Genomic DNA, 24,411 nt, shown 5'->3' with positions numbered 1-24,411 from the left:
ATGAGTTAGGCAGAAGCTTACACAAAAGGGCAGTCTCAAAAATGAAGTGTGATGACACAAAAGGTAAAGCCAAATTGGGACTCAGAAGTGGGGTTAAATTAATGCTGACATTTCAATAATTGCTCAATCTTTTAATCGTCAACGTAGTCAAACAGCTGCACATACGCAAAGGCCTCTTTAGACCACATCTGGAGGTTAGACCTCGTGGAATGCACCGGCCTTCAAAAAACACAGGGCACGTTCCCTTGACTTATGGAATGTTCCAAGGGTTGAATAGGTATATCTGAGAACTCGGGGATTTTGATCTGATAGACTGACAAGAGAGTGAAAATGTACATTTGTTGTGCAAAACAGTGAGAAAATCAAAACCTGGACATTGTGAAAGATGAACTATTTAAAATTTAGCTCAAACGCGGTTCTGGGACGAGGGGCTGCAGTTTACCCCGGGCCTGGTCTTCAGCGGGGCAGCAGTCGCTCCTTCACTCTCTCTCTGATACTGTTCCAGTACTTCATCCGCTGCAGCAGCGGGCGGGCGTCCCGCGGGCGACTCTGCTCGAAAGCCCGCACCACCTGCTCGTCCAGCTCCAGCAGCCGCTCTTCCACCGACGTGGCCACACGGCGGATGTCGGCCTGGCTCTCAGCCTCGGCCAGCCGCTCGTTCAGCTCCAACACGGCGCTCAAGAAGGCGGGGTCGGCCTCGGCCTCGGCCTCCGCCGCCACCGGCTCGCCGGGCAGCTCCAGCTGCAGTAGGTAGAGACCTCGGGACAGAGGCCGGAGCAGGGCGGCGTACGCCTCGTTGACCAGCGCCGACTGCTCCTCCGAGTAGCGGCGCTCGGCCTCGGTGCTCTGCCCGAAGTTGTCCGGATGCAGGGCGCGCAGGAGCCGCCGGTGCGATTCCTGCAGCCGCTCGGTGTCCAGGCGATAGCGCCGCGGGAGACCCAGCAACTGGAAGTAGTCCAGCCGCCGGTCGGCGGGTTGCAGCGCCCGGCAGGACGGGCAGAAGAAACCTGGAGGCCCGGGGGCAGCTCCGCAGCGCCAGCACGCAGCGGAGTAGAGGCGCAGGCTGTGTCGGGCGGCGGCCCAGACCGGCCGGCCGCGGGGCTCGGCTCCCCGCGGCCACCTCCCGGCTGGCGGGGCGCAACGGGACAGCGCTCGGCACCGCCCACCGCTCGGTACCGGCGAAAGGGCCGCACGCAGCGCTACGCGAAGCAGCATTCCCCAGCGGAGCTCACGCCGGCCCGGCATCGCCTCGGCTCACCGCGACTGCCCCCTGTCCCGAACAGTCTGAAAGCGCCCCGCTCTCTGCAGTGAAGAAGCCTCAAGTCACACACTCCGCTTTCTCCCCCTCTGCCATCCGATTCCTAAATGAGCATTGAAGCTTTGGACTCTACCTCACTTGAAAAAAAATACAGTATTTCTGTTTTAGCACATTTAAAAAAATCTATTCAATATACGTAATTGATTTATTTGTTTATTGTTTTATTTTATTTACTATTATTTTTCTCTCTCTACTAGATTATGTATTGCAGTGAACTGCTACTGCTAAATTAATAGATTTCACGTCCCACGCCGGTGATAATAAACCTGATTCTGATATTGGCAACTTCGTGAAAATTCAAGGGCATAATCTTGCGGTTACTCCTTACCTACTACGTGCATCCTTAAAGAATTCTAGTAGATCACTCAAACATGATTTCCCATTTGTAAAATCATACGACTTTGCTTACTCATATTCGTTCAGGAAGAGCCCTCGGAGGGATCGCTGGTTCAAGTCGCTTCCCACGGACACGCTGGGGGTTTGGTTGATGCTAGTTTTTCCGCCAGGGAGGGGTTAGAGTTTTGCGAGTTTTAGTTTCTTTTTCTTGCGGATTGGAGGGGCGATTGATGTCTTTCTTTCAACTACTATTACGGTTTTCTGTATTTAATGGCTATCTGGAGAAGGTGAATCTCAGAGTTGTATTCTGTATACATACTTTTGAGAGCAAAATGAACCTTTTCCTTTTCTGGTCTTTTTGTAATTGCATCCTCCAATGCAGATCCAAGCACTTTCATGAACACTGCTGTCAAGCAAACAAGTTGCAGTTCCCTAATATAACTCTCTTTCTTAAAAATGAGAGTTGCATTTGCTACCTGCCAATCTGCAAGAACCATTCCAGAACCTGTAACATTTTACAAGAGGATAACCAGAGTATTAATTTTTCCCACAGCTGCTTATTTGAAAATGTAAACCACTGAGAGGATGCTTGGAATTTATCACCTTTCACCAACTTCTCTAATACTCTTTTTACTAATACTAATTTTCTTCATTTTGTTAATCTTGTTTGATTCTTGCATTTTTTAATCAGTTTTATTTTTGTGATTTATTTGGTGATGACTGTCTTATCAAGTATTTGTTCCATCACCCTGCCGTTTCCTCACAGATTTCTGTCTCTCAGGGGCCTTTGTTGGTCATTTCCTTTTTACGTACCAAAGAAGCCCTATTTTTTCTTTATCTTGCCATTCTTTTACAAGTTTTGATCCTCACATGCCTATCTATTTCTTTCCAAAGCCCTGCCCAGTCTGGTCCCTCTCCATTTCTTTACTAGCCTCCGGCTCCATAATCTTGTGAGCTCTCTGCTCACTTCCATTTCTGAACTCCTGTTCATCTCTGAATTTAATTTCTCTGTGCAATTCTATTGGCTGCAGATCTCTACAGTTTGTTTGCACCGGACGACGTAACAATGAAGACACCGAGTTTTACTCTTTGAATCAAAAGTCTACTGACATAAGTGCATCGTAACAAGTCGTCTTTAAGTGATTGTCACTGTGTACATCAAAAATTAAAATTGAGGCTGACAGTGATCACCGGGAAGCCGAAGTAGCATAACTTGAAGGTTGTTTGAAACACTCTCAGAGAAAGAGGAATGTATTTTTCGGTAAAAACATAACGAATTACACATCAGCAGTAACCCCCCCCCCCCCCCCGAATTCGCAGTTTATAAAAATATAACCAAAGGAGTGCAAGAATAGTGCTGCGAGATGAACGTGATTAAAGAGATTTTCTACACGGGATGTATACGAAGGAAATGTTCACTCTTCGAGGCACGGCTTTATTCTCAGTGAAATAAGTTTCTTATATTACTCAATGAACAATCGACAAAAGCAGCCTCTTACCAGCAGCGCAGCTTCCGCAACACTGTCCTTGTCAACACTGTATCGGACCGGAACGCAGATGCTCGGCGCAACAGTTCCGACCAAAAGCATCTCTGCGCCGATCGAAGATTTAAGTTAATTTGGAGTGGAGCTATTGTTAAAGTTATCAATAGCAGAACAGACCAGGTAAGAACTATAGAAAATGGAACTCAGAATGTGAAAAACGACTTCCTGTGTTTCAAATGCATCGTTTTAGAACTGGAAACTCCACGAATGTAGCTTGATCCGCGGAACATTTCGTGAATCTTTTTTTTCTATAGGAATTAGAATACTTAATGTCAATATTGTTCTCGACATTCAGTATTAATATTAATAATAGTTCTCCAACAAATAAGCATGCAGATTTAATAAATGAAATGATTGGGTCGGAAGTGGTAGTCGCCATTGCAGTGATGCCACAGTGAAAGCGGTCTATCTTTCAATGCGAGTTGTCAATTTCCCGATGTACTTCACGCCGTCGCGAAGCGACCGGACGCTAAACCACGATGACCCTGAATAGGTAAACAAGATGTGGACGTATGTCGGAAATACTTGGGAATATTGCAACGAAGGTGTTGTTTAGGGTTATTGCATTCTAAATATAATTAAATAACTTTTCAGCAGTTTCTAACTTAAAAGGGCGTCCCCACTGGACTCAAGTTATCTGGACAGGTAAGTACATAATGTGAAACTAGACTTGTGCAGTTGCAGGCATAAGTTATAGGAGTCCAGTTATTGCAGCCATTTGAGATTTTTGTGTTCTTAATGCATCATAATGCATACAGAAACCTCTTGAAACAAGTCTGTGGGCAAGTATAATTTCGGGTCTCTTAGTATTTACATAAATTTGATATCGTTAACGTTTTTTTACACAGTACTGTAGAATCTTTTGTTTTCTCTGTGTGTTTAGAAATAACAAATCAATGAAGTGGTTTTATTGAAGCATCTACTGTTTGAATGCCAGCTGTTCCTATTGACGAGGAAGACATTGTATTCTTTCAATTCGATTTCTTAAAAGCTGCTTTATTTCTGCTCCAGGTCATTTATAGTGGAGCTAAAATGGGACACCGGTACCAATCTGTCACTTAGTTAAGTTAGCTTTTCATCGGGAGTTTCAGGTGCATAAATTTTGGCAGTTGCAAAGCGGAAACTGGATGCATAGAGTAATAGTATCCACGTGTGCGTGCATGCAAAAACAAGTTTCTGTGTTTGGCGTTTTTAAAAAAAATCATATTGTAACTTTCAACGATTAAGTACTTTGGTCAAGGTCAAGGTTATCGTCATAAGTAGGAACAGGCGAAAGTTTGGCAACTTGTGGATTAAGTACAAGGAAGTTAATAGTTTTAGTTGTTGCGCAGCTTTACTTGATAATGAAGAAAAGAATCCTGGCAGATTGTAGAGGTGAAATACAATACTATTGAAGCAAATTTGAAAGTTAAAGGGGAATATTAGGAGGTGGATTACATAGTCTGTTTATTCTTGACAGTAAGAAGTGTCAAGAATTGAAGCAAACTTTGCAGACAATACTCAATCACCAAGAGGTGCCTGAAAACCAGAAAAAGACCGTGAGACCCAGACCATTCGGCCCGTCGAGTCTGCTCCGCCATTCTATCATGGCTGATTTATTATGCTTCTCAACCCAATTCACCTGTATTCTCCCACAACTTTTTGACGTCCTTTCTAGTCAAGCAGTTATCAGCCCCCGTTTTAAATTTACCCACAACCTGGCCTCCACTGCCATCTATGGCAGTGAATTCCATAGATTTACTGCCCTCTGGCTAAAGAAATTCCTCCTCATCTCTGTTCTACAGTGAGGTCCTTCAATTCTGAGGCTGTGCCCTCTGGTCCTAGACTCTCTCACTATTGGAAATATTCTCTCCATATTCACTCTATCTAAACCTTCAAATGAAAAAATTGACTACTAATTTTACCACAACCATATGAAGGGTCTTGCCTGAAAAGTCGACTGTTTATTCATTTCCATAGATGCTGCCTGACCTGCTGAATTCCTCCAGCCTTTTGTGTGTGTTGCTCTGGATTTGTAGCATCTGCAGATTATCCTGTGCTACTACTGTTAACAAATATGGTAAAATGTATCTTAGATAGGTAAATCAGTGAGCTTTATATCTACTTTGAGACAAGTCCTGCAAATACTTATGAAAGAAATTAACATGAAGAACATGACTAGGAACAAATTTAAAAGGTTAGGTAATATAGATTTATAATCCAAATCACGTTTGTCCTTTGAGCAGGACACAGCATTTTCTCAAGAATCAAGCAATGGACAGGGTGTACTTGGATTTTAGTGCAGGTTCTTCTGAAAGTCTGATGTTGATCACAAAGAATTTGGGAATCAGTGAATGGTTGATAGATGTGAACTAGTTGATACTGTTGCAGAAATTTTCATCAACCTTTTGAGAATGCCATCGTAGGATCATAACCATCCAGCCTATCATTCTTAGGCTTGGTGAAGATGCATTACTCCCAGTTCACAGCCCTAAATCTGTAAACAGGTGGGATGCACCTCTTCAAATGTGCAGTCAGATACATGCACTTGGTTTAGATGAGAGTTTCCATATTCAATACCCTGATGGGTAGCAAATTCTACATCTTCATAACCCTTTGTCATAAGATTTTCCTTAACTCTCCTCTAATGTTGCATCAATGAATTTGAATCTGTTTTCTGTACTCTCCCCTCTTTTGGAGTGTCCTAATTTTGTTCCCCTTGATTAAATCTTGACTTGTCTGTGGAGCAGGAGATCAAGGATTGGCTTGGAGACAGTTCCTTGTAGACTTTACATACCAGTTTTAAAAATTGAATGGTTGAAGAAGATTCCCGAGAGGGAGGGTGAGTTGCCAGAGGTCACGATGCATATTGGCACTAATGACATAGGTAGAAAGGTGGAAGAAGTCTTGCACAGTGAGTAGAGGGAGTTAGGGAAAAGGCTGAAGAACAGGACCTCCAAGGTAGTAATCTCCAGATTACTCCCAAACTGTCCCCACATTCTCTGGAAGAGAGCCCAACGATCCAAAAATCTTATGTCCTCCCTACTTCACCAACTCCTTAGCTATGTATTAAATTGCGTAATCTTCCTAGTTCTGGCGCCACTATCATGTGGCATGGGTAGCAATCCTGAGATTACAACCCTGGAGGTCTTGTCCTTTAACTTAGCACCAAATTCCCTGTACTCCTTAAGTACAACCTCCACTCATCGACTCATGTCAGTGAACACGACTTCTAGCTGCTCACCCTCCCACTTAAGAATGCTGTGGACTCAATCCATATCCTAGTCAGGGCAGGAATGGGATGATGGTACAGATGAATGAGTGGCTGAGGAAGTGGTGCAAGGGGAAGGGTATCAGATTTCTGGATCATTGGGATCTCTTCTGGGGAAGGTATGACCTGAACTCAAGTGGGACCAATATCCTTGCAGACAGGTTTGGTAGAGCCATTGGAGGGTTTAAACTAAGCTGGCAGTGGGAACCGGAGTGGTAAGGCTGAGGATGGGGCAGTTGGTATATAAATTAATACAGTGTATAGTGAGATTGTGAGGATGTTCAGGCAGATGATAAGGCAAAGTTATTGTCAGTGGGATGAGGTGAAGTGTAACATGGGGGTCATATTGAAGAGGGTAATGAATACAAGACTAAAGGTGTAATAATTGAATATTCAGGTGTACGGAATAAGTTAGATGATTTGTAGCACTGTTAGATATTGGTAGGTACGACGTCGTGGGCATCACTGAGTCATGGCTGAAAGAAGATCATAGTTGGAGGAGGTTTAACATCGAAGGATAGGCAGGTTGGTTGAAGGGGTGGTGTAGCTCTGTTAGTAAAAAATGATATCATATCCTTAGAAAGAGGAAACACAGGATCCTGTGGGTAATGTTAAAAAAGTGCAAAGGAAAAAAGATTCAAATGGGAGTTATATACACACACCCCAAACAGTAGCCAGGATGTGGCATATAAATGTCAACAGGAAATAGAAAAGGCATGAAACAAGGACATGTTATGATAGTCATGGGGGATTTCAACAGTAGTAGATTGGGAATATCAGGGAGCATTTGCAGAATCCCTATGAACAGCATGTGGTTGAGCTCACTGAGGAAGGGCAATTCTGGATTGGGTGTTTTCTGATGAACCAGCTTGGATTAGGGAGCTTAAGGTAAAGGACCCCTTAGGAGGCAGTGATCATAATATAATAGAATTCACCCGGCAGTTTGAGAGGGAGAAGATAAAGGCATATATATCAATATTACAGTGGAGTAAAGGGGATTACTAGTTGAGAAACTAGCAGAAGTTGACTGGAAGGAAATACTAGCAGGGCTGATAGCAGAACAACAGTGGCTGGAGTTTCTGAGGACAATTTGGAAGGTGCAGGATAGATACATCGCAAAGATGAAGAAGTATTCTGGAAGGAGACTGAGGCAACTGTGGCTGACAAGGAAAGTCAATTACAACATAAAAGCAAAATAAATGGCATATAATATAGCAAAAATTAATGAGAAGTTAGAGGATTGGGGCACTTTTTAAAAAAGAAACAAACAGAAAAACAAACCATAACGGGAGACAGAGATGAAATATGAAGGGAAGCTAGTCAAATATATCGAAAGGGATACCAAAAGACTTTTAAGATATGTAAATATTAAAACCAGTCAAGAGTGGATATCGGACCACTGGAGAATGATGGACAAAGGAATGGCGGACAAACTTAACAAGTAATTTGCTTCAATCTTTGCTGTGGAAGACATTAGCAGTATACCAGAAATTCAAGAGGGCCAGCAGGCAGAAGTGAGTGTAGTTACTATTACTAAGGAGAAGGTGCTTGCAAGACTAAAAGATCTGGAGGTAGGTTAGTCACCTGGACCAGATAGACTATACCCCAGGTTCTGAAAAAGGTGGCTGAAGAGATTGTGGAGGCATTAGTAATGATCTTTCAAGAATCACTAGAACTCTTTAAGAATGGAGAGAGGCAGAAGAAAGAAAGTTATAGGCCAATTAGCCTGATGTCAATGGTTGGGAAGATGTTGGAGTCCATTGTAAAGAATGAGGTTTTAGGGTACTTGGAGGTGTATGATAAAGTGGGCCAAAGTCAGCAAGGGGAGATCTTGCCTGACAAATCTGCTGGAATTCTTTGAGGAAATAACAGGCAGAATAGACAAAGGACAGTCAGTGGATGTTGTTGACTTGGATTTTCAGAAGGCCTTTAACAAGGTGTTGCACATGAGGCTGTTAACAATGTAAGATCAGGAGTTGTTTTCTCCCGGTAGAGATTAGTTTTTAGTTCCAAGTGCTCCTGTCACGTTTTGTCACCCTGTAACCTTATCCTTCAATCTCTCTGAATTATGGAGGACAGCATGTGTATAAATGTCTCTCTCCATCATGATCATTATGACTCCAGTATTTCTACTGTTTTTTAATGCTTCTTAATTGTACATATGATTTTTTTATGTTCTATCGCTGAGCAGCAGTGAACCATCTGACTGGCCTATCAGAGTTCTCTTTGGGAACTAGTTGACTTAATCAGCATTTCTGATCTGACTATTGTTCACGATCAATTAAAAAAAAGAGCACAGAGTGTTACAGAAAAGATAACAGCAGAGACAGAGCATTGGCTAATGAGCAAGAGACAAAGAGTAGAAATAAAAGGAGCCTTTTCTGATTGGCCTACTGATGTTCTGCAAGGGTCAGTATTGGGCCCACTTTTTTTTTACGTTGTATATCAAAGATTTGGGTGACAGAGTTGATGGCTTTGCGGCAAAGTTTGCAGATGATATGAAGATAGCCAACTAGTGTTGAGGAACCAGGGAGTCTGCAGAAGGATTTGGACAGATCGGGAGAACGGGTGAAGAAGTGACAGATGGAATATAGTGTAGGGAAATGTATGGTCATGCACTTTGGTGGAAGGAATAATGACAGACTATTTTCTAAACAGGAAGAAAATTGAAAAATCAGAGGTGCATAGGGACTTTAGCCAGCCGGTGGTGTAGTGGCATCCATAGTGGACATTCAAGGTGGATATTCCCAGGTTTGAATCCAGCCAGCTCCTTACAGATTTTCCATCTGTGCTGGGTTGAGAATTGAGCTATCAATGGCATTATAATATTGGCATTGTAAAGGAATATTAAGAACATAGAATATAGAAAACCTACAGCACAATACAGGCCCTTCAGTCCACAAAGCTGTGTCGAATATGTCCCTACCTTAGAAGTACCTATGCTTTACCCATAGCCCTCTATTTTTCTAAGCTCCATGTAGCCATCCAGGAGTCTCTTAAACGACCCTATCATTTTCGCCTCCACCATCGTTGCCGGCAGCCCACTCACTCATCACTCTCTCAGTTAAAAAACTGACCCCTGACATCTCCTCTGTACCTACTTCCAAGCACCTTAAAACTCTGCCGTCTCGTGCTAGCCTCTTCAACCCTGGGGAAAAGCCTCTGACTATCCACACGCTCAATGCCTCTCATTACCTTGAACGTCTCTATCAGGTCACCTCTCATCCTAAGTTGTTCCAAGGAGAAAAGGCGGAGTTCACTCAACCTATTCTCATAAGGCATGCTCCCCAATCCAGGCAACATCCTTGTAAGTCTCCTCTGCACCCTTCCTATGGTTTCTATAGTGAGGCAACCAGAAATTAGCACAGTACTCCAAGTGGGGTCTGACCAGGGTCCTATAACCATATAACAATCACAGCACGGAAACAGGCCATCTCGGCCCTCCTAGTCCGTGCCGAACTCTTAATCTCACCTAGTCCCACCTACCCGCACTCAGCCCATAACCCTCCAAACTATATAACTGCAACATTACCTCTTGGCCTTGCTAAAATCCATGTACACTACATCTACAGCTCTACCTTTATCAATGTGTTTAGTCACATCCTCAAAAAGTTCAATCAGGCTCATAAGGTATGACCTGCCTTTGACAAAGCCATGCTGACTATTCCTAATCATATTATGCCTCTCCAAATGTTCATAAATCCTGCCTCTCAGGATCTTCTCCATCAAATTAACAACCACTGAACTAAGACTCACTGGCCTGTAATTTCCTGGGCTATCCCTACTCCCTTTCTTTAATGAGGGAACAACATCCGCAACCCTCCAATCCTCCGGAACCTCCCTGTCCTCATTGATGATGCAAAGATCATCGCCAGAGGCTCAGCGATCTCCTCCATCACCTTCCACAGTAGCCTGGGGTACATTCAGTCCAGTCCCAGAGACTTATCCAACTTGATGCTTTCCAAAAGCTCCAGCACATCCTCTTCCTTAATATCTACATGCTCAAGCTTTTCAGTCTGTTGCAAGTCATCCCTATAATTGCCAAGATCCTTTTCCATAGTGAATACTGAAGCAAAGTATTCATTAAGTACCTCTGCAATTTCCTCCAGTTCTGTACACACCTTTCCACTGTCACACTTGATTGGTCCTATTCTCTCACATCTTATCCTCTTTCTCTTCACATATTTGTAGAATACTTTGGGGTTTTCCTTAATCCTGTAAGCTAAGGCCTCCTCACAGCCCTTTCTCGCTCTCTTAATTTCGTTCTTAAGCTCCTTCATGCTAGCCTTATTATATGATAGATTCCTATCATTGCCTAGTTTTTTGAGCCTTTTGTAAGCTCTTCTTCTTGTCTAGATTTACAACAGCCTTTGTACACTATGGATCTTGTACCCTACCATCCTTTCCCTATCTCGTTGGAACGTACCCACTCAAAACCCCACACAAGTATTCTCTGCACATTTACCACATTTCTTCTGTACGTTTCTGAGAACATCTGTTTTCAATTTATGCTTCCAAGTTCCTGCCTGATAGCCTCATATTTCCCCTTACTCCAATTAAACATTTCCTTAACTTGTCTGTTCCTATCCCTCTCTAATGTTGTGGTAAAGGAGATAGAATTGTGATCACTATCTCCAAAATAATCTCCCACTGAGAGACCTGACACCCGACCAGTTTCATTTCCCAATACCAAATCAAGTACAGCCTCTCCTCTTGTCGGTTTATCTACATATTGTGTCAAGCAAGAACCCTTCCTGAACACACTGAGCAAACTCTACCCCATCTAAACCCCTCACTCCAGGGAGATACCAATCAATATTTGGGAAATTAAAATCTCCCACCACAACAACCCTGATATTATTATTCCTTTCCAGAATCTGTCTCCCTATCTGCTCCTTGATGTCCCTGTTACTATTGGGTGGTCAATAAAAGACACCCAGGAGAGTTATTGACCCCTTCCACCTAACTTCCACCCACAGAGACTCCATAGACAACCCCTCCATGACTTCCTCCTTTTCTGCAGCCGTGACACTATCTCTGATAGTGCCACACCCCTACCTCTTTTGCCTCCCTGTCCTTTCTGAAACATCTAAAACCTGGCACTTGAAGTAGCCATTCCTGCCCCTGCACATCCAAGTCAATGTAACGGCCACAACATCATAGCTCCAAGTGCTGATCCACGCTGTAAGGATATTGGTCCCCCTCAGATTCAAGTGCAACCCATTCTTTTTGTACAGGTCATACCTGCCCCGGAAGAGGTCCCAATGATCCAGAAATCTAAATTCCTGCCCCCTGCTCCAATCCCTCAGCCATGCATTTATCCTCCATCTCATTCTATTCCTGTACTCACTGTCAAGTGGCACAGGCAGTAATCCTGAGATTACTACCTTTGAGGTCCTGCCTCTCAACTTCTTTCCTAATGCGAGGGTCTCAGCCCGAAGTGTCAAATGTTTATTCCGCTCCGTAGATGCTGCCTGACCTGCTGAGCTCCTCCAGCATGCGTGTGTATGAAACTGTATTCTCAGCATTTGCAAAATCTCTCTTGTTAGCAATGGCATCATCAGCAGAAGTTAGGGTACCAATATGTACCACGACCTCTGGCTGGACTTGTTTCCACTTGGCATGATTAACTTATTATTTAATTATTTATGGTTTTATATTGCTATATTTCTACACTATTCTTGGTTGGTGCGACTGTAACAAAACCCAGTTTCCCTCGGGATCAATAAAGTATGTCTGTCTGTCTGTCAATGGTTAAAATGATTGGAATGGGTTTATTGTTGTCACATACGCAGAGGTATAGTGAAGAGCTTGTCTTGAATAATATTCATACAGATCAGATCATTTTATGGTGCATTGTAGCAGTACAAAGTAAGGCAATTGCAGAATGCAGAATAAAGTGCGACAGTTGCAGTTAAAGTGCAATTCAGGGAGAAAATAAGGTAAAATCACAATGAGTCAGCATTATTGTACTAGGGAAGCATTTATTAGTCTTTCAACAGCAGCACAGGAGCTGACATTGAGCCTGGTGGTACGTGTTTTAAACCTTTTGTATCTTCTACCCAGAAGAGAGAATATCTGGAGTGGGTAGGGTCGTTGATTACGATGCCTGCTTTGCTGAGGCAGTGAGCTGTGTAGCCAGAGCTATTGGAATGGCGGCTGGTTTCTGCGATGTGCTGAGTTTAGTCCGACTCCAAACAAAAAATCTTACGTTGCAGAAGACGTTGCTGTTTTCCATTTTTCATTTCTTTTAATTTCCAATTTCTACACATTGTATTTTTAATTCATTTTGTGTTGCTTTCTAATACTGCCTTTCTATAATCAATTTCCAGGTCTATACAAGAATTGTCACTTAGTTCTTTTAGAGATGCTGCTCTTCCCTCAATTTTATTACCATTAATTCCATTAGTTCTGGAAAGTACTGTGCTGCAGCCTAGATTTGCAAGTATATTTCAGTTAGTGAGCTACACAATTGAAATATTGTAACACCGTTTATTAACAGTACTTAATAAAAGTGCATCTTGTATGAAAATTACAGTATTACATATTTTTCAACCACACACAACAAACCATTCTTTTGCTGATGTAAAACGGGTTGAAATTAAAATATACTTATCTTAGATCATGAATAATTTCTTTTCCAACTAAGACAGAGTGAGACGACAATATAATGTAAATAAGTTTCAGGGAGTACACAGAACAGATTATCTCACCTGGTCCCTCAACACTACCACTTTAGTGGCTTTACTCCCTGAAGTGATTGAGGCGAGTGAGGCTTCTCCTTCCCCCTCCCCACCCTCATACTTTCTATTTCTAAAAAAGTGGTCACTGAGTGTATGCTGCTGTAGCCCATCCACTTCAAAGTTTGATGTGTCGTGCACACCACTGTTATAATGCATGGTTATTTGAGTTACTGTTTCCTTTCTGATCAGCTTGAACCTGTCTGACCATTCTCCTCTGACCTCTCTCAAACGCAAGGCGTTTTCATTCACAGAACTGCCGCTCACCGGATGTTGTTTTCGTTTCTCGCACCATTCTCTGTAAGTTCTAGCGATTGTTGTGCGTGAAAATCCCAGGAGATCAGCAGTTTGTCTGGCACAAACAATGATTCCGTGTTCATAGTCACTTAGGTCACATTCCTTCCCTGTTTTGTCTGAACATCAACTGAACCTCTGGACCCACATCTGCATGCTTTAATGAACTCTTGCCCTATGACTGGCTGATTAGATAGTTACATTAAAGAGCAGGTGTACTTAATAAATTGGCCACTGAGTGTATGTTAACAGTTGAATGACAATAAACTTGAACTTGGCCTCCTGTATATTGCGGATACCCAACGCCGATTGGGAGACTGCTTCGCTGAGCATCTACGCTCCGTCTTGCAGAACAAGCGGGATCTCCCACTGGCCATCCATTTTAATTCCATTTCCCATTCCCATTCTGATGTGTTCATCCATGGCCTCCTCTACTGTAGGGTTACTTAGCTCTTACCATAACATTCTATGAGAGTAACTCTTAGAACTTAACTTAACCACACTTAGGTTGGAGGAACAACGCCTTATATTCCAATTGGGTCGCCTCCAGCTTGATTGCATGAACATCGATTTCTTGAATGCTCCCCTTTCACCATTTCCCATCCCCTTTTCCCTCTCTTACCTTATCCTCCCTCTGGTGCTCCTCTCTCCCTTCCCCCTTTTCTTTCTTTCATGGCCTCTGTCTCTTTCACCAATCATCTTCCCAGCTCTTTACTTCATCCCTCCCCGTCCAGGTTTCACTAATCACCTGCTGTTTCTCTCTCCCTTTCCCCCATCTTTTAAATCTACTTCCCAGCTTTTTTTCTCCAGTCCTGCTGAGAGATTGCAGCCTGAAATGTCGACTGTACTTTTTTCCACAGATGCTGCCTGGCCTGCTGAGTTCCTCCAGGTGTGTGTGTTGCTCGGATTTCCAGCATCTGCAGATTTTCTCTTGATTTCAGGCTTATGGGGTTTCATAACAGTAGATTTCAATGGAGGGAAATGCTTATGTAATTTGTGTCCAGAGTGAAAATGTTTATTATGGGGTGGGGGGGGGGAAAAAATTAGTGAAACTGATAATTAACAATGGATTGTTGGGAGGTAATTGGGAGGAGTTTTATAACATAATGTCTTTGGCCTATTTAGATTAGTGGAATAGATTTTGGATATTTCCTAAACACCCCTCGACTGTACTTTATTTCCTTTTTAATTCTATATTATTTGTGCCCAATCTGCACACATTAAGAGTACGAAAAAATGCTATTTACTCTCATAGAATGTTATGGTAAGAGCTAAGATTTGTAACTGGACCTAGTTTGGGGAGGAGGAGTAATAAAGGATTAGTCATAACCATAGCAACTCAGACCACATTAGCTGCTAAACATGTTTTGACTTTATTGCCAAGAGAAAATAAAATCTAATTAAAATGTTAATTATTTATTTCAGACTAGTTATTAATCCAATGTGACATCCGTAAGTATATGGTCCTTTAACCCCTTCCGATTATCGCCATTGTCACCATTTGTGAAGAAATATTGTCATAAAGAAATAATTAGATCACTATTGAATGTTTTTCAGCTATTATGTAATTCACTATGCTTAAGGATCTACAGCTTTTTAATTAATGTAAAGAAATCGTTGCAATGTACCCTACAGTACCAATGTAGGCAATTCATTCCCAAATACACATAGATTGCATCTTTTAACACATTAATATTTTTTACTGATGTACAATTCATCTATCAGAAATCATGTGATCTGATGAAGGGGATGAATGTGGACGCAATGCCACAGGAGTTGATAGAGAAGTGTAAGTGATAGTTGAGCTTGAGTCGTAGAGTAATACAAGAGAGAAACAGGCCTTTCTGCCCAACTAGTCTGTACTACCCCCAGCATCTGCCCTGTTGATCCCAATTGCCTGCATTTGGCCCCTAACTCTTCAGTGTCCTCCCCTCCATGCACCTGCCTTAATAACTCTGAAATTAAGTTGGATTAGAATAAAATAAATTAGATTTAATTTTCTATTGGTAATATGTTTGGCAGCTTATGTGGTTTAGTTACTATTGTAACTTTACCATTCCTCCTCCTCTGTCCTGCTCAAAACATTAGCAAAGCAGGTCTGGTTACAAATGTTTTTGATCACTTTCTCTTGCAGCTCATTGCTGGTAATCCCTACTCTCAGTGTAAAGAAGTTACATCTCAGGTGTCTTTTAAGTCTCTCCCCTCTTGTATCTGTGTCCCCTAGTTTTGGACTCCTCAACCCAGGGGAAAAGTCTATAATTGTCCACATTATCCATACTCCTCATGATTTTATAAAGTTCTATGAGGCTACCTCTCATTCTCCTATGCACCAAGCAAAGCCACCCTTTCCCTATAACTCAGACTCTCTATTCCAGGCAGCAACCTTGTAAATCTCTTCTGCACCATCCCCAGGTTGATGTCTTTCCTCCAGCAGGGTGACCAAAACTGTACACAATACAGGACAGGCTACAGGCGGAGAATCAACCTTCAACCATCAGCTTCTGCTTCCTATCACCGAGCCCATTTTATTTGCACCTTGCTATCTCCTTCTGAGTCCCATGCACCCTAGCCTTCCAGATCAGAGCCTAAACACCACATAGACGTAATGAATGCCTTAGTGAATCTATCCCCTTAGTTACCTCTTTGAAAAACTCCAAAAGATTCATCAGACATGACCTTCCACGAATATAACCACGCTGAATATTCCAGATCAGGCGTTGATATCCAAGTGATGGTAGATCTTGTCCATCAGAATTCTCTCCAGCAACTTCCCTACAACTGAAGTCAGAATCTCCAGCCTGTAGTTCCCTGGCCTGTCCTTGCTACCCTTAAACGATGGAACAACATTAGGCACCCTTCAGACTTCTGGATCTTTGCCGGTGGCTAAATAAAGAAGCAAATACCTTTACAGTGGCCTCTGTGATTTCTTCCCTGACCCCCCCCATAATATTCAGGAATGCACCTCGTCAGGGCATGAGGATTTCTCCACCTTTCTTCAGGGCTGTACGTATTTCCATCCTCGCAATGTGCATGTGACCCAAGAACTCACTTAATTATTCATCAGCATCTATAAATGTTATACGAGATATTAAGGTCTATTTCTCCTTATTAGTAAATACTGAGGAGAAAGAGACATGGAAAATCTCAGCTATCTTCTGCAGCTCCACTAGTCTTTAAGATTGCCTAGTCACCCTTCTACTGTTAGTATAACTGAAGAGCCTCTTGGGATTATCTTTAACCTAACCCGTCAAATCCATCTCATACGCTCTTTTTGCCCTCCTGATTTCCCACTTAAGCATGGTGTTACAACATTTTATGCTCATTCACAGCCAGCTGCCTAAATGCAATCGATGCTTCCTCCTTTCTCTTTACCAGAGCCTTGACATCTCTCATCAGCTGGAGTTCCCTGAACTTGATATGTCTGCCTTTCACCCTAACAGGAACATGTTGCCCTGGGCTCTTGAAATGACCCTTTTAAAGGCCTCCGCTCGCCAACTGTTCCTTTACATTTATGTAACCATCCAGCCAACCCCAGCTAGATCTTGCCTTGTGCCCTCAAAGTTGGCCCTGCTTCAGTTCAGGACTACAACATGTTTTTTTCATAACTATTTAAAAACTAATAGAATTGTGATCACTGGCCCAAAGGTGCTACCGGACTGGCACGTCAGTTACAATTGAAATCTCCCACCAGCAACACCCTGGCATTTAAGTTCAAGTTTAATTGTCATTCAACCGTACATGAATGCCCATAAATATAGCCAAACAGAACAGCATAACTCCGGGGCTAAGGTGCAAGACACAGAACCAACATTCATTCACAGCACAAGGCACATGTAGAACATATAAGACTGCCGTAAAATAAAGTCACATACAAAAATATATAGCCCAAGTCCAGGAGTTCATGAATATTGCACAGTCTGCAGTCAAGCTCAATGCATCTTGTTTTCTGCCGAATGGACACCAGAGGGCAGCACTGACTCCAGCCTGGACACCACACCACACCAGCTCCAGTGGAGTACAACAACTCTGACAGCTCTCTCCTGGGTAACGTAGGGAACAGAACTGCCCAGTCCTCACTACAACTGAGGCCACGTGGCTCCCTCGCCACCCGCCCCCATCGTTCGCCAATTAAACAGTGAATCGGACTTGCAGCGTTCCACGTTTCTTACCTAGCTCCCTATATTCATTATGCAGGACCTCATCCTTTATTTCACCTATGGTGTTTGTACAAAAATGTACAAAAACCTCCGGCTGATGGGGAGGGTGAAGAGTGAGCATCTCAGGTGGGTGGGGTCTTTGATTATGCTGCTTGCTTTATTGAAGCAGCAAGAAATATGAACAGAGTCCATCGAGGGAGGCTGGTTACTGTGATACCAGAGAGTGCTACACTTTCAGATAAGACATTGGAACATGGCCTTGTCTGCACTGTCAGATGATGTAATGGCATCTCTGTAGTCTTTTACAAAAGGAATACTATTTTCTCTGATGCCCTGGCTGATATTTGTCTCTCAATTAACTGAAACTGATTACATGGCAATTACTATATTGCTGTTTATCGAAGTATGTTGAGTGTAAATTGGCTGCTGGATTCTTACCTTAATTACCATGTTTCAAATATCTTTAATTGACTGTGGAGTACTTTGGGATATCCTGTAAAGATCTACAATGAATTACTGCAATTCTTATTTGAAACTCAGTGAATATGTTAAACTAAGGCAGAAAATATATTGTAACACACAAATTCTTTTGCTGCTCATTAATTGGTGTCAAGTATTGAGAAAATAATAGACATTCAGCTTCTTATTCAATAGTTTCTCTCATGGGTTTCTTGGTTACTATTTGTAATAATTCTTAGCTCAGTCAAATTTGCATTGTTGCCCCGCTAATTTGGGAATTGTGTTCGTTTTCAGGTTCACTTAAAGTTTTGTTACTTCAGGATCATATACTGTGTCTGGCATCTGGTCAACGCTGCTATTATTTGGGAGGCTCTTCATCTTGCAAATTAGGAAGAACAAATCCTTGAAAAAGGCTGTCAATATTTGTGAGAAAAGAAACATGCCAAAATTCAAAGAAGCTGGAAAAGCTGTTCTGAACGCTTTAAAAATGGGCTCCGTTGGGTCCCTGATTGCCAAAAGATATCTGATTAAAGAAAGACTTGGCAGAGGAAGCTTTGGAATGGTTTACCTTGTACTGGATAAGAAATGCACAAAAGGAGAAGAGCTGTAAGTTGAAATTTAATGTGGTAATAGATCTGATCATTAATTATATCAACTACTTCAAAGGGCTGGTTATATGTTATGGGTGTTGCATAGCATGGGAGGAAAAGGATACTGCTACTTGATCTTCTATATCCCATAATTTCATCAGAATCAGATTTATTAACGGTGATATATGTCATAAAATTTTCTGTTTTGTGGCAGCATATGGTGACATTCATAAAAAAACTTACTCTGATTTAAAACAGGAAGTATATATGAAAAATAAATAGCACAAAAAGCGAGTTAGTGTTCATGGTCCATTCAGAAATCTGCTGATGGAGGAAAAGAAGCTGTTCCTAAAGTTCAAAGTTTAAAGTAACTTTTATTTTTAGAGTACGTGTTCTGTATTTCACCACATACAACCCTGAGTTCCATTTTCCTGCGGGCATACTCAGCAAATCTATAGAATAGTAACTATATCAGGATCAATGAAAGATCAGGTAGAGTACAGAAGACAACAAACTGTGTAAATGCAAATATAAATAAATAGCACTAAACAACAAGAGCATGAAATAATGAGATAAAGAGTCCTTAAAGGGTGATCATTGGTTGTGAGGACATCACAATGGACGGGTGAGTGAGTTAACCCCTTTTGTTCAAGAGCATGATGGTTGAGGGGTAGTAACTGTTCTTGAACCTGGTGCTGTGAGTCCTGATGCTCTTGTACCTTCTATCTGATGGCAGCAGCAAGAAAAGAGCATGGCCTGGGTGGTGAGGATCTTTGATGATGGATGGTGCTTTCCTACAACAGTGGTTCATGTAGATGTGCTCAGTGGTTGGGAGGGCTTTTCCCAAGATGTACTGGGCTGAATCCATTACCTTTTGGAGGACTTTCTGTTCAAAGGCATTGGTGTTTCCCTATCTGGCTGGGATGCAGCCAGTCAGTACACAAATAGCTACACATCTAAAAAAGTTTGTCAGAGTTGTTGATGTTACTCCAAATCTTCTAAGGAAATAAAGGTACTGCCGTGCTTAGTTTGCAATTGCATTTACTGTTCCTGTGAATTAGTAACACCTAATAACTTAAAGTACCTAACCCTTTGTGCCTCTGATGCTCTTTTGAAGTATGTTAATCAAGTATAACTGCACTGGATAGCGGGTCTGGGTCTGTCACCTAGTTATGGTTAGAATCAGGTTTACTATCAGTGACATAGGTCATGTAGTTTGTTTTTCAGCAACAGTACTGCACAATACAAATAATATTACTATAAGTTACAGTAAGAAATATGAAAGAATAAACAAATAATGCAAGAAGAGAGCAAAATAGTGAGGTAGTGTTCATGGACTGTTAAGAAATCTAATGGAGGAGGGGAAGAGGCTGTTCCTAAAACATTGAGTGTGTGTGTTCAGGCTCCCGTACCTCCTGCCAGATGGTAGCAATGAGAAGAGGACATGTCCTGGGTGATGCGGGTCCTTAATGAAGGATGCTGCCTTTTTGAGGCATCACCTTTTCAAGATTTTCTTAACGGTGGGGAGGCTAAGGGCCATGATGGAGCTGGCTAAGTTTGTAACCCTCTTCAGCTTTTGCAATCATGTGCGTTGGTGCCTCCATGCCAGATGGTGATGCAACCAGTTAGCATGCTCTCCGTGGTATCTCTGCAGAAATATACTAGTCCTTGGTGAGATACCAAACCTCCTCAAACTCCTAATAAAAGTATAGCTGCTGGCATGCCCTCTCCGTAACTACATCAATATGTTGTCCCAGGATAGATCTTCAGAGATCTATGAACCTGTCATGCCTCAAAGGAATTTTTAAATGTGTTAAAATCAATCTGAGGGAAAACACTTGAATCACCCTGAATATTGTCTTCTGAGGATTAAACTGCAGGAAGTGCGTATACCAACTGCATCTTAATTCCAGAAGGTAACATAATCCAAAATTACAAAAGCACAGTGATATTCCTTCTAAGGTAATAACTGAGGATTTTAAATAATTGGTCTGGAATTTAGCCAGTGTAGAGCCAAGAGGCTGCAATTAGTTGAAACTGTTTGTTTTTACTTCCTTGTGTTATATTTGAAAGAAGCAAATCCTTTATGATTTTAAAGAAATTATCTATCTTGTGGAGTTTTTGAAGCAGGTTACTACAAACGCTTGTAGGAAAGTTGATGGAAAAAAAGGCATTTAGCAAGGCCTTTGACAGGGTCCTGCATGGGAGGCTGGTCAAAAAGGTTCAGTTGCTCGGCATTCTGGGTGAAGAAGTAAATTGGATTCAACATTGGCTTTACAGGCAATCGTTGTAGACGATTGCCTCTCTGACTGGAGGCCTGGCAGTGTGCAATAAGGACCAATGCTAGGTTCATCGTTGTGTATCATCATGAGCTGGATGATAACGCTGCAAACAGGATCAGCCATTTTGCGGTTGATACCGAGATTGGCGGTGTAGCAGACAGTGAGGAAGTCTATCAAGCCTTAATGTGGGATCTGGAGCTGTTGGGGAAAAATAGGCTGAAAAAATGGCAGATGGAATTTAGTACAGATAAGTGTGAGATGTTGCTCTTTGGGATTACAAATTAGGATGGGATTTAACATAGTGAGCAGTAGGTCACTGAGGAGTGCAGGAGAATAGACAAATCTGGGAACAGAGATCCACAATTTCTTGAATGTAGCATCACAATAAAAACTTCTGACATATTGGCTTTCATAAATCAGAGTTTTGAGTACTGGAGTTGGGATGTTGTGTTGAAGTTGTTTTAGACTTTGGTGAGGCCAAATTTGGAGGGTTGTGTGAAAATCTGGTCACCTCCAGGAATGTTATCAATTAGATTGAAAGAGTACAGAGAAAATTCACAAGGATTTTGCAGGGCTTGTTTGCCTATAGATGAATACTGTATAGTCAAATGGACCACTGTTTTGTTTGACTGTATTCATACATGATTGAATGATAATTAAACTTGAACTTGAGGACCTGAGTTATAGGGCAAGTTTGAATAGGTTAGGACTTTATTCCCTGGAGCGTAGGAGAATGAAGGGAGATTTGATAGAGATTAACAAAATTATCAGGTGTGTAGAAAGGGTGAATATAAACAGGTTTTTTCCACTGAGGTTGGATGAAACTAGAACTGGAGGTCATAGCACAAACAAGAGAAGATCTGCAGATGCTGGAAATCCCAGCAACGCACACAAAATGCTGGAGGAACTCAGCAGGCCAGGCTGCATTTATGGAAAACGTACGTCAATGTTTTGGGTCGAAACGTCGACTGTACTTTTTTTTCCATAGATGCTGCCTGACCTGCTGAGTTCCTCCACCATTTTGTGTGCGTTACTAGAAGCCATAGGTTAGGGGGTTAAAGGGGAAGCATTTGAGAGGAACAATGGGGGGGGGGTCTTCAGTCAGAGGATGGTGTGAGTGTGGAATGAGCTGCCAGTGGAAGTGGTGGATGAAAGTTTGATTGCAGCATTTAAGAGAAACTTGATAAGTACGTGGATGGGAGGGATATGGTCCAGGTGCAGGTTAATAGGTAGAATAACAGTTTGTCACATGCTAGATGGGCCAAAGGGCCTGTCTCTGTGTTGTAGTAACTCATTACTCTCTGTCTCTAAATGGTGCAGATAGACATCTCTGGTAAGCTGCAAACTATTTTTCTACCTTCTCTTCTCATGAACCTGTTGATGTATGACTAGGGAACGCTGTGATGCATTATCATTCTATTGGCGGTCTGCCTCACTATTGTGACATTTTGGGGGGAGGCGTGGTCGTCAGCCTCCCCCTGCATTCCTAATGACCAGCACTGTTTATTGTTCTTGTGTTAAGATGCTTTTCTGAGATTATGGTGGGAAGTTCCAGTTTGTTTATTGTTATATTTTAGCTTGGGTTATACAGTCATTTGCGTGCGTATTTGTGGGTCACCCTAACTGTAACCGGGGCGTGTGATGGTCACCTCCCCCGTCTGCGTGAGACTTGTTGGGTTCACTCTCTGGGTCTTGGTGCCCATCTGTTTTGTGTTTATCGCAATAAACGGTTGTTGAGTTAATGAGTTTCCATTATGGACCAAGTGCTCGCCACAATATAAAGGTCCAAACTGTTCTGTTCTCCCCAACATTCATGCGGGCACTCTTAATAGCATATGTCAGCAGGTGCAGGATTACTAGGAGTGCTTTTTCTCCACCCCAATGGCACCTTTCCTCCACCCCCTGCACCCTGACTTGCAAAAACAAATGAGTTCTATCACACTTCTGTTTACAGCATAAAGTCTGCCCCCCCCCCAAACATCCCTCACAGACGGCAACTCACCAGTTGGTGAAATAAATTCATCAATAGCAGACATCCCACCCTGTAAAAACTAATTTCAGGGAGATAGCACCCCGCCCCCAGACTGCCAAGGGTGTGTGTAATACTTTGGTGATTTTGTCTAATCTGTAAACTGACATTAAAATATGTACTTATATTATCATGGAATCGTTTTTCTATTCTATTACAACTTCAAGCAAGTATTCAGGGGGTTTGGCCGCATCACGTAGGACATTAATCGAGTAGCTCCTTAGCAGCTAGCCAGCTGGTTTAAATAACGTTAGCTATGCTAATGAATGAATGACACCTGTTAAACTCCTCTCAACATTTAACCCACCATGAGCAATAGAAAAGTCACTGTTGCAAACAGTGCAGCAAGCAACACTGTCATTATTTTTGACCCCTATTAGGCAGGGGTACACGCCAGTATAGTCTGGGGTGAAGTACGTTTTATCTTTTCTTTTTTTTGGAACACACTGCCACGGCGCAGCAGGACACTAAACTGAACTGATGGACAATGAAAGAGACTGTAAAGCCCGCCCACAGAGAAGACTGATAGGTCTACTTAGCATGAAGAGAGGCCAATCAAGATGCTCCCTCTTGCTCTCACTCTCGTTCTCCCTCTCAAAAAAATCAATTTCCGGGATATTGTATATAATTTGCGGGCATCAGGGAGCCGCTATCAATATGCAGGAGACTCCCGGAACTACTGGGAGAGGTGGGATGTCTGCTATAATAGAACTTCAAAAGAATATTTATGTCAGTCCCATTCTCCTTCTCTGTACGTGATATATGGTCAGTGGAAGAAATATCTATGTGTGTTTAATTTCGTACAGTTTCAATGGTGACTTATTTGTCTTTGGAATAGATAAGTGCCATTTATAGCCTTTGTAGTAACAACAGAAATGTAAGAATTTAATTTAGTATTTGAGATTTTATGTGCACCCGATAATAGAATTATTGCTATTCTACCAGGTTAATTCCAGCCATTTGTCAAGGAATGTTGGATTGTGCAAAGTGATAAAAATGAAGGATGGCAGAGAAGGAGGGAGGAATGTAAATATGATGAGTGTAAATGGGTCATTATGGACGTGGTGAATAGCCAATTTCTGTGCTGTGTGTAGAAAATGCTGAAAGTTTTCAGCAGGCCAGCCTTGACCTCTGGGGGGAAAAAAACTGATTCATTTGTTCTTAATAAATACAAACTTGGTGTGTATTTACACTAGAACTGAACTGCTGTCCCAGCCTGCACAAGTGCAACCAGATCACCATCGTAGCTTCTGGTTCTGGGTGAGCCCCTCACACTGCCCACTGGGAACTGAAGTTCTTCATTATACACACACATAATAACACAGAAACAGAGTTCATTTTCCAGGTCAAAGAGCCTGGGGGAGGAGAGAGAAGTCTGTTTTGTGGCAGGGAGCACGAGGGACTGCAATGAG

General features: G+C 42.3%; 2 protein-coding genes across 11 annotated transcripts in view; one reads left to right on the top strand and one right to left on the bottom strand.

The window, feature by feature from the left end:
- Window positions 1-456: 456 nt before the first annotated feature.
- hscb (HscB mitochondrial iron-sulfur cluster cochaperone) lies at window positions 457-1,386 on the bottom strand. Of its 2 annotated transcripts, XM_059945220.1 has the most exons (2): window positions 1,160-1,386; window positions 457-1,120 (listed from the first exon to the last, which is right to left on the bottom strand). In XM_059945220.1, exons 1-2 carry the CDS (start codon window positions 1,243-1,245, stop codon window positions 457-459), a joined length of 750 nt encoding a protein of 249 aa, XP_059801203.1. In that variant the 5' UTR covers window positions 1,246-1,386. The 2 variants fall into 2 exon arrangements, with proteins under 2 accessions (XP_059801203.1, XP_059801201.1); XM_059945218.1 differs by having other exon boundaries at window positions 457-1,386.
- A 626-nt stretch (window positions 1,387-2,012) lies between these two features.
- The window catches only part of nek11 (NIMA-related kinase 11), a 307,189-nt gene continuing 284,790 nt past the window's right edge, over window positions 2,013-24,411 (top strand). For 5 of the 9 annotated variants that reach the window (XM_059945212.1, XM_059945209.1, XM_059945213.1 and 2 more), the window contains exons 1-2: window positions 3,657-3,843; window positions 18,393-18,704. In XM_059945212.1, the coding sequence (XP_059801195.1) occupies window positions 18,538-18,704 (167 nt within the window). In that variant the 5' untranslated portion in view covers window positions 3,657-3,843; window positions 18,393-18,537. Of the gene's footprint in view, window positions 3,319-3,611; window positions 3,844-18,392; window positions 18,705-24,411 lie in introns of those variants that run through there. The other 4 variants (XM_059945210.1, XM_059945211.1, XM_059945214.1 and 1 more) reach the window with 4 other exon arrangements.

The sequence above is a fragment of the Hypanus sabinus genome, chromosome 20 (assembly GCF_030144855.1).
Source record: "Hypanus sabinus isolate sHypSab1 chromosome 20, sHypSab1.hap1, whole genome shotgun sequence".
Classification (NCBI taxonomy): Eukaryota; Metazoa; Chordata; class Chondrichthyes; order Myliobatiformes; family Dasyatidae; genus Hypanus; species Hypanus sabinus.
This window is presented reverse-complemented; position numbering and strand designations above follow the sequence as displayed.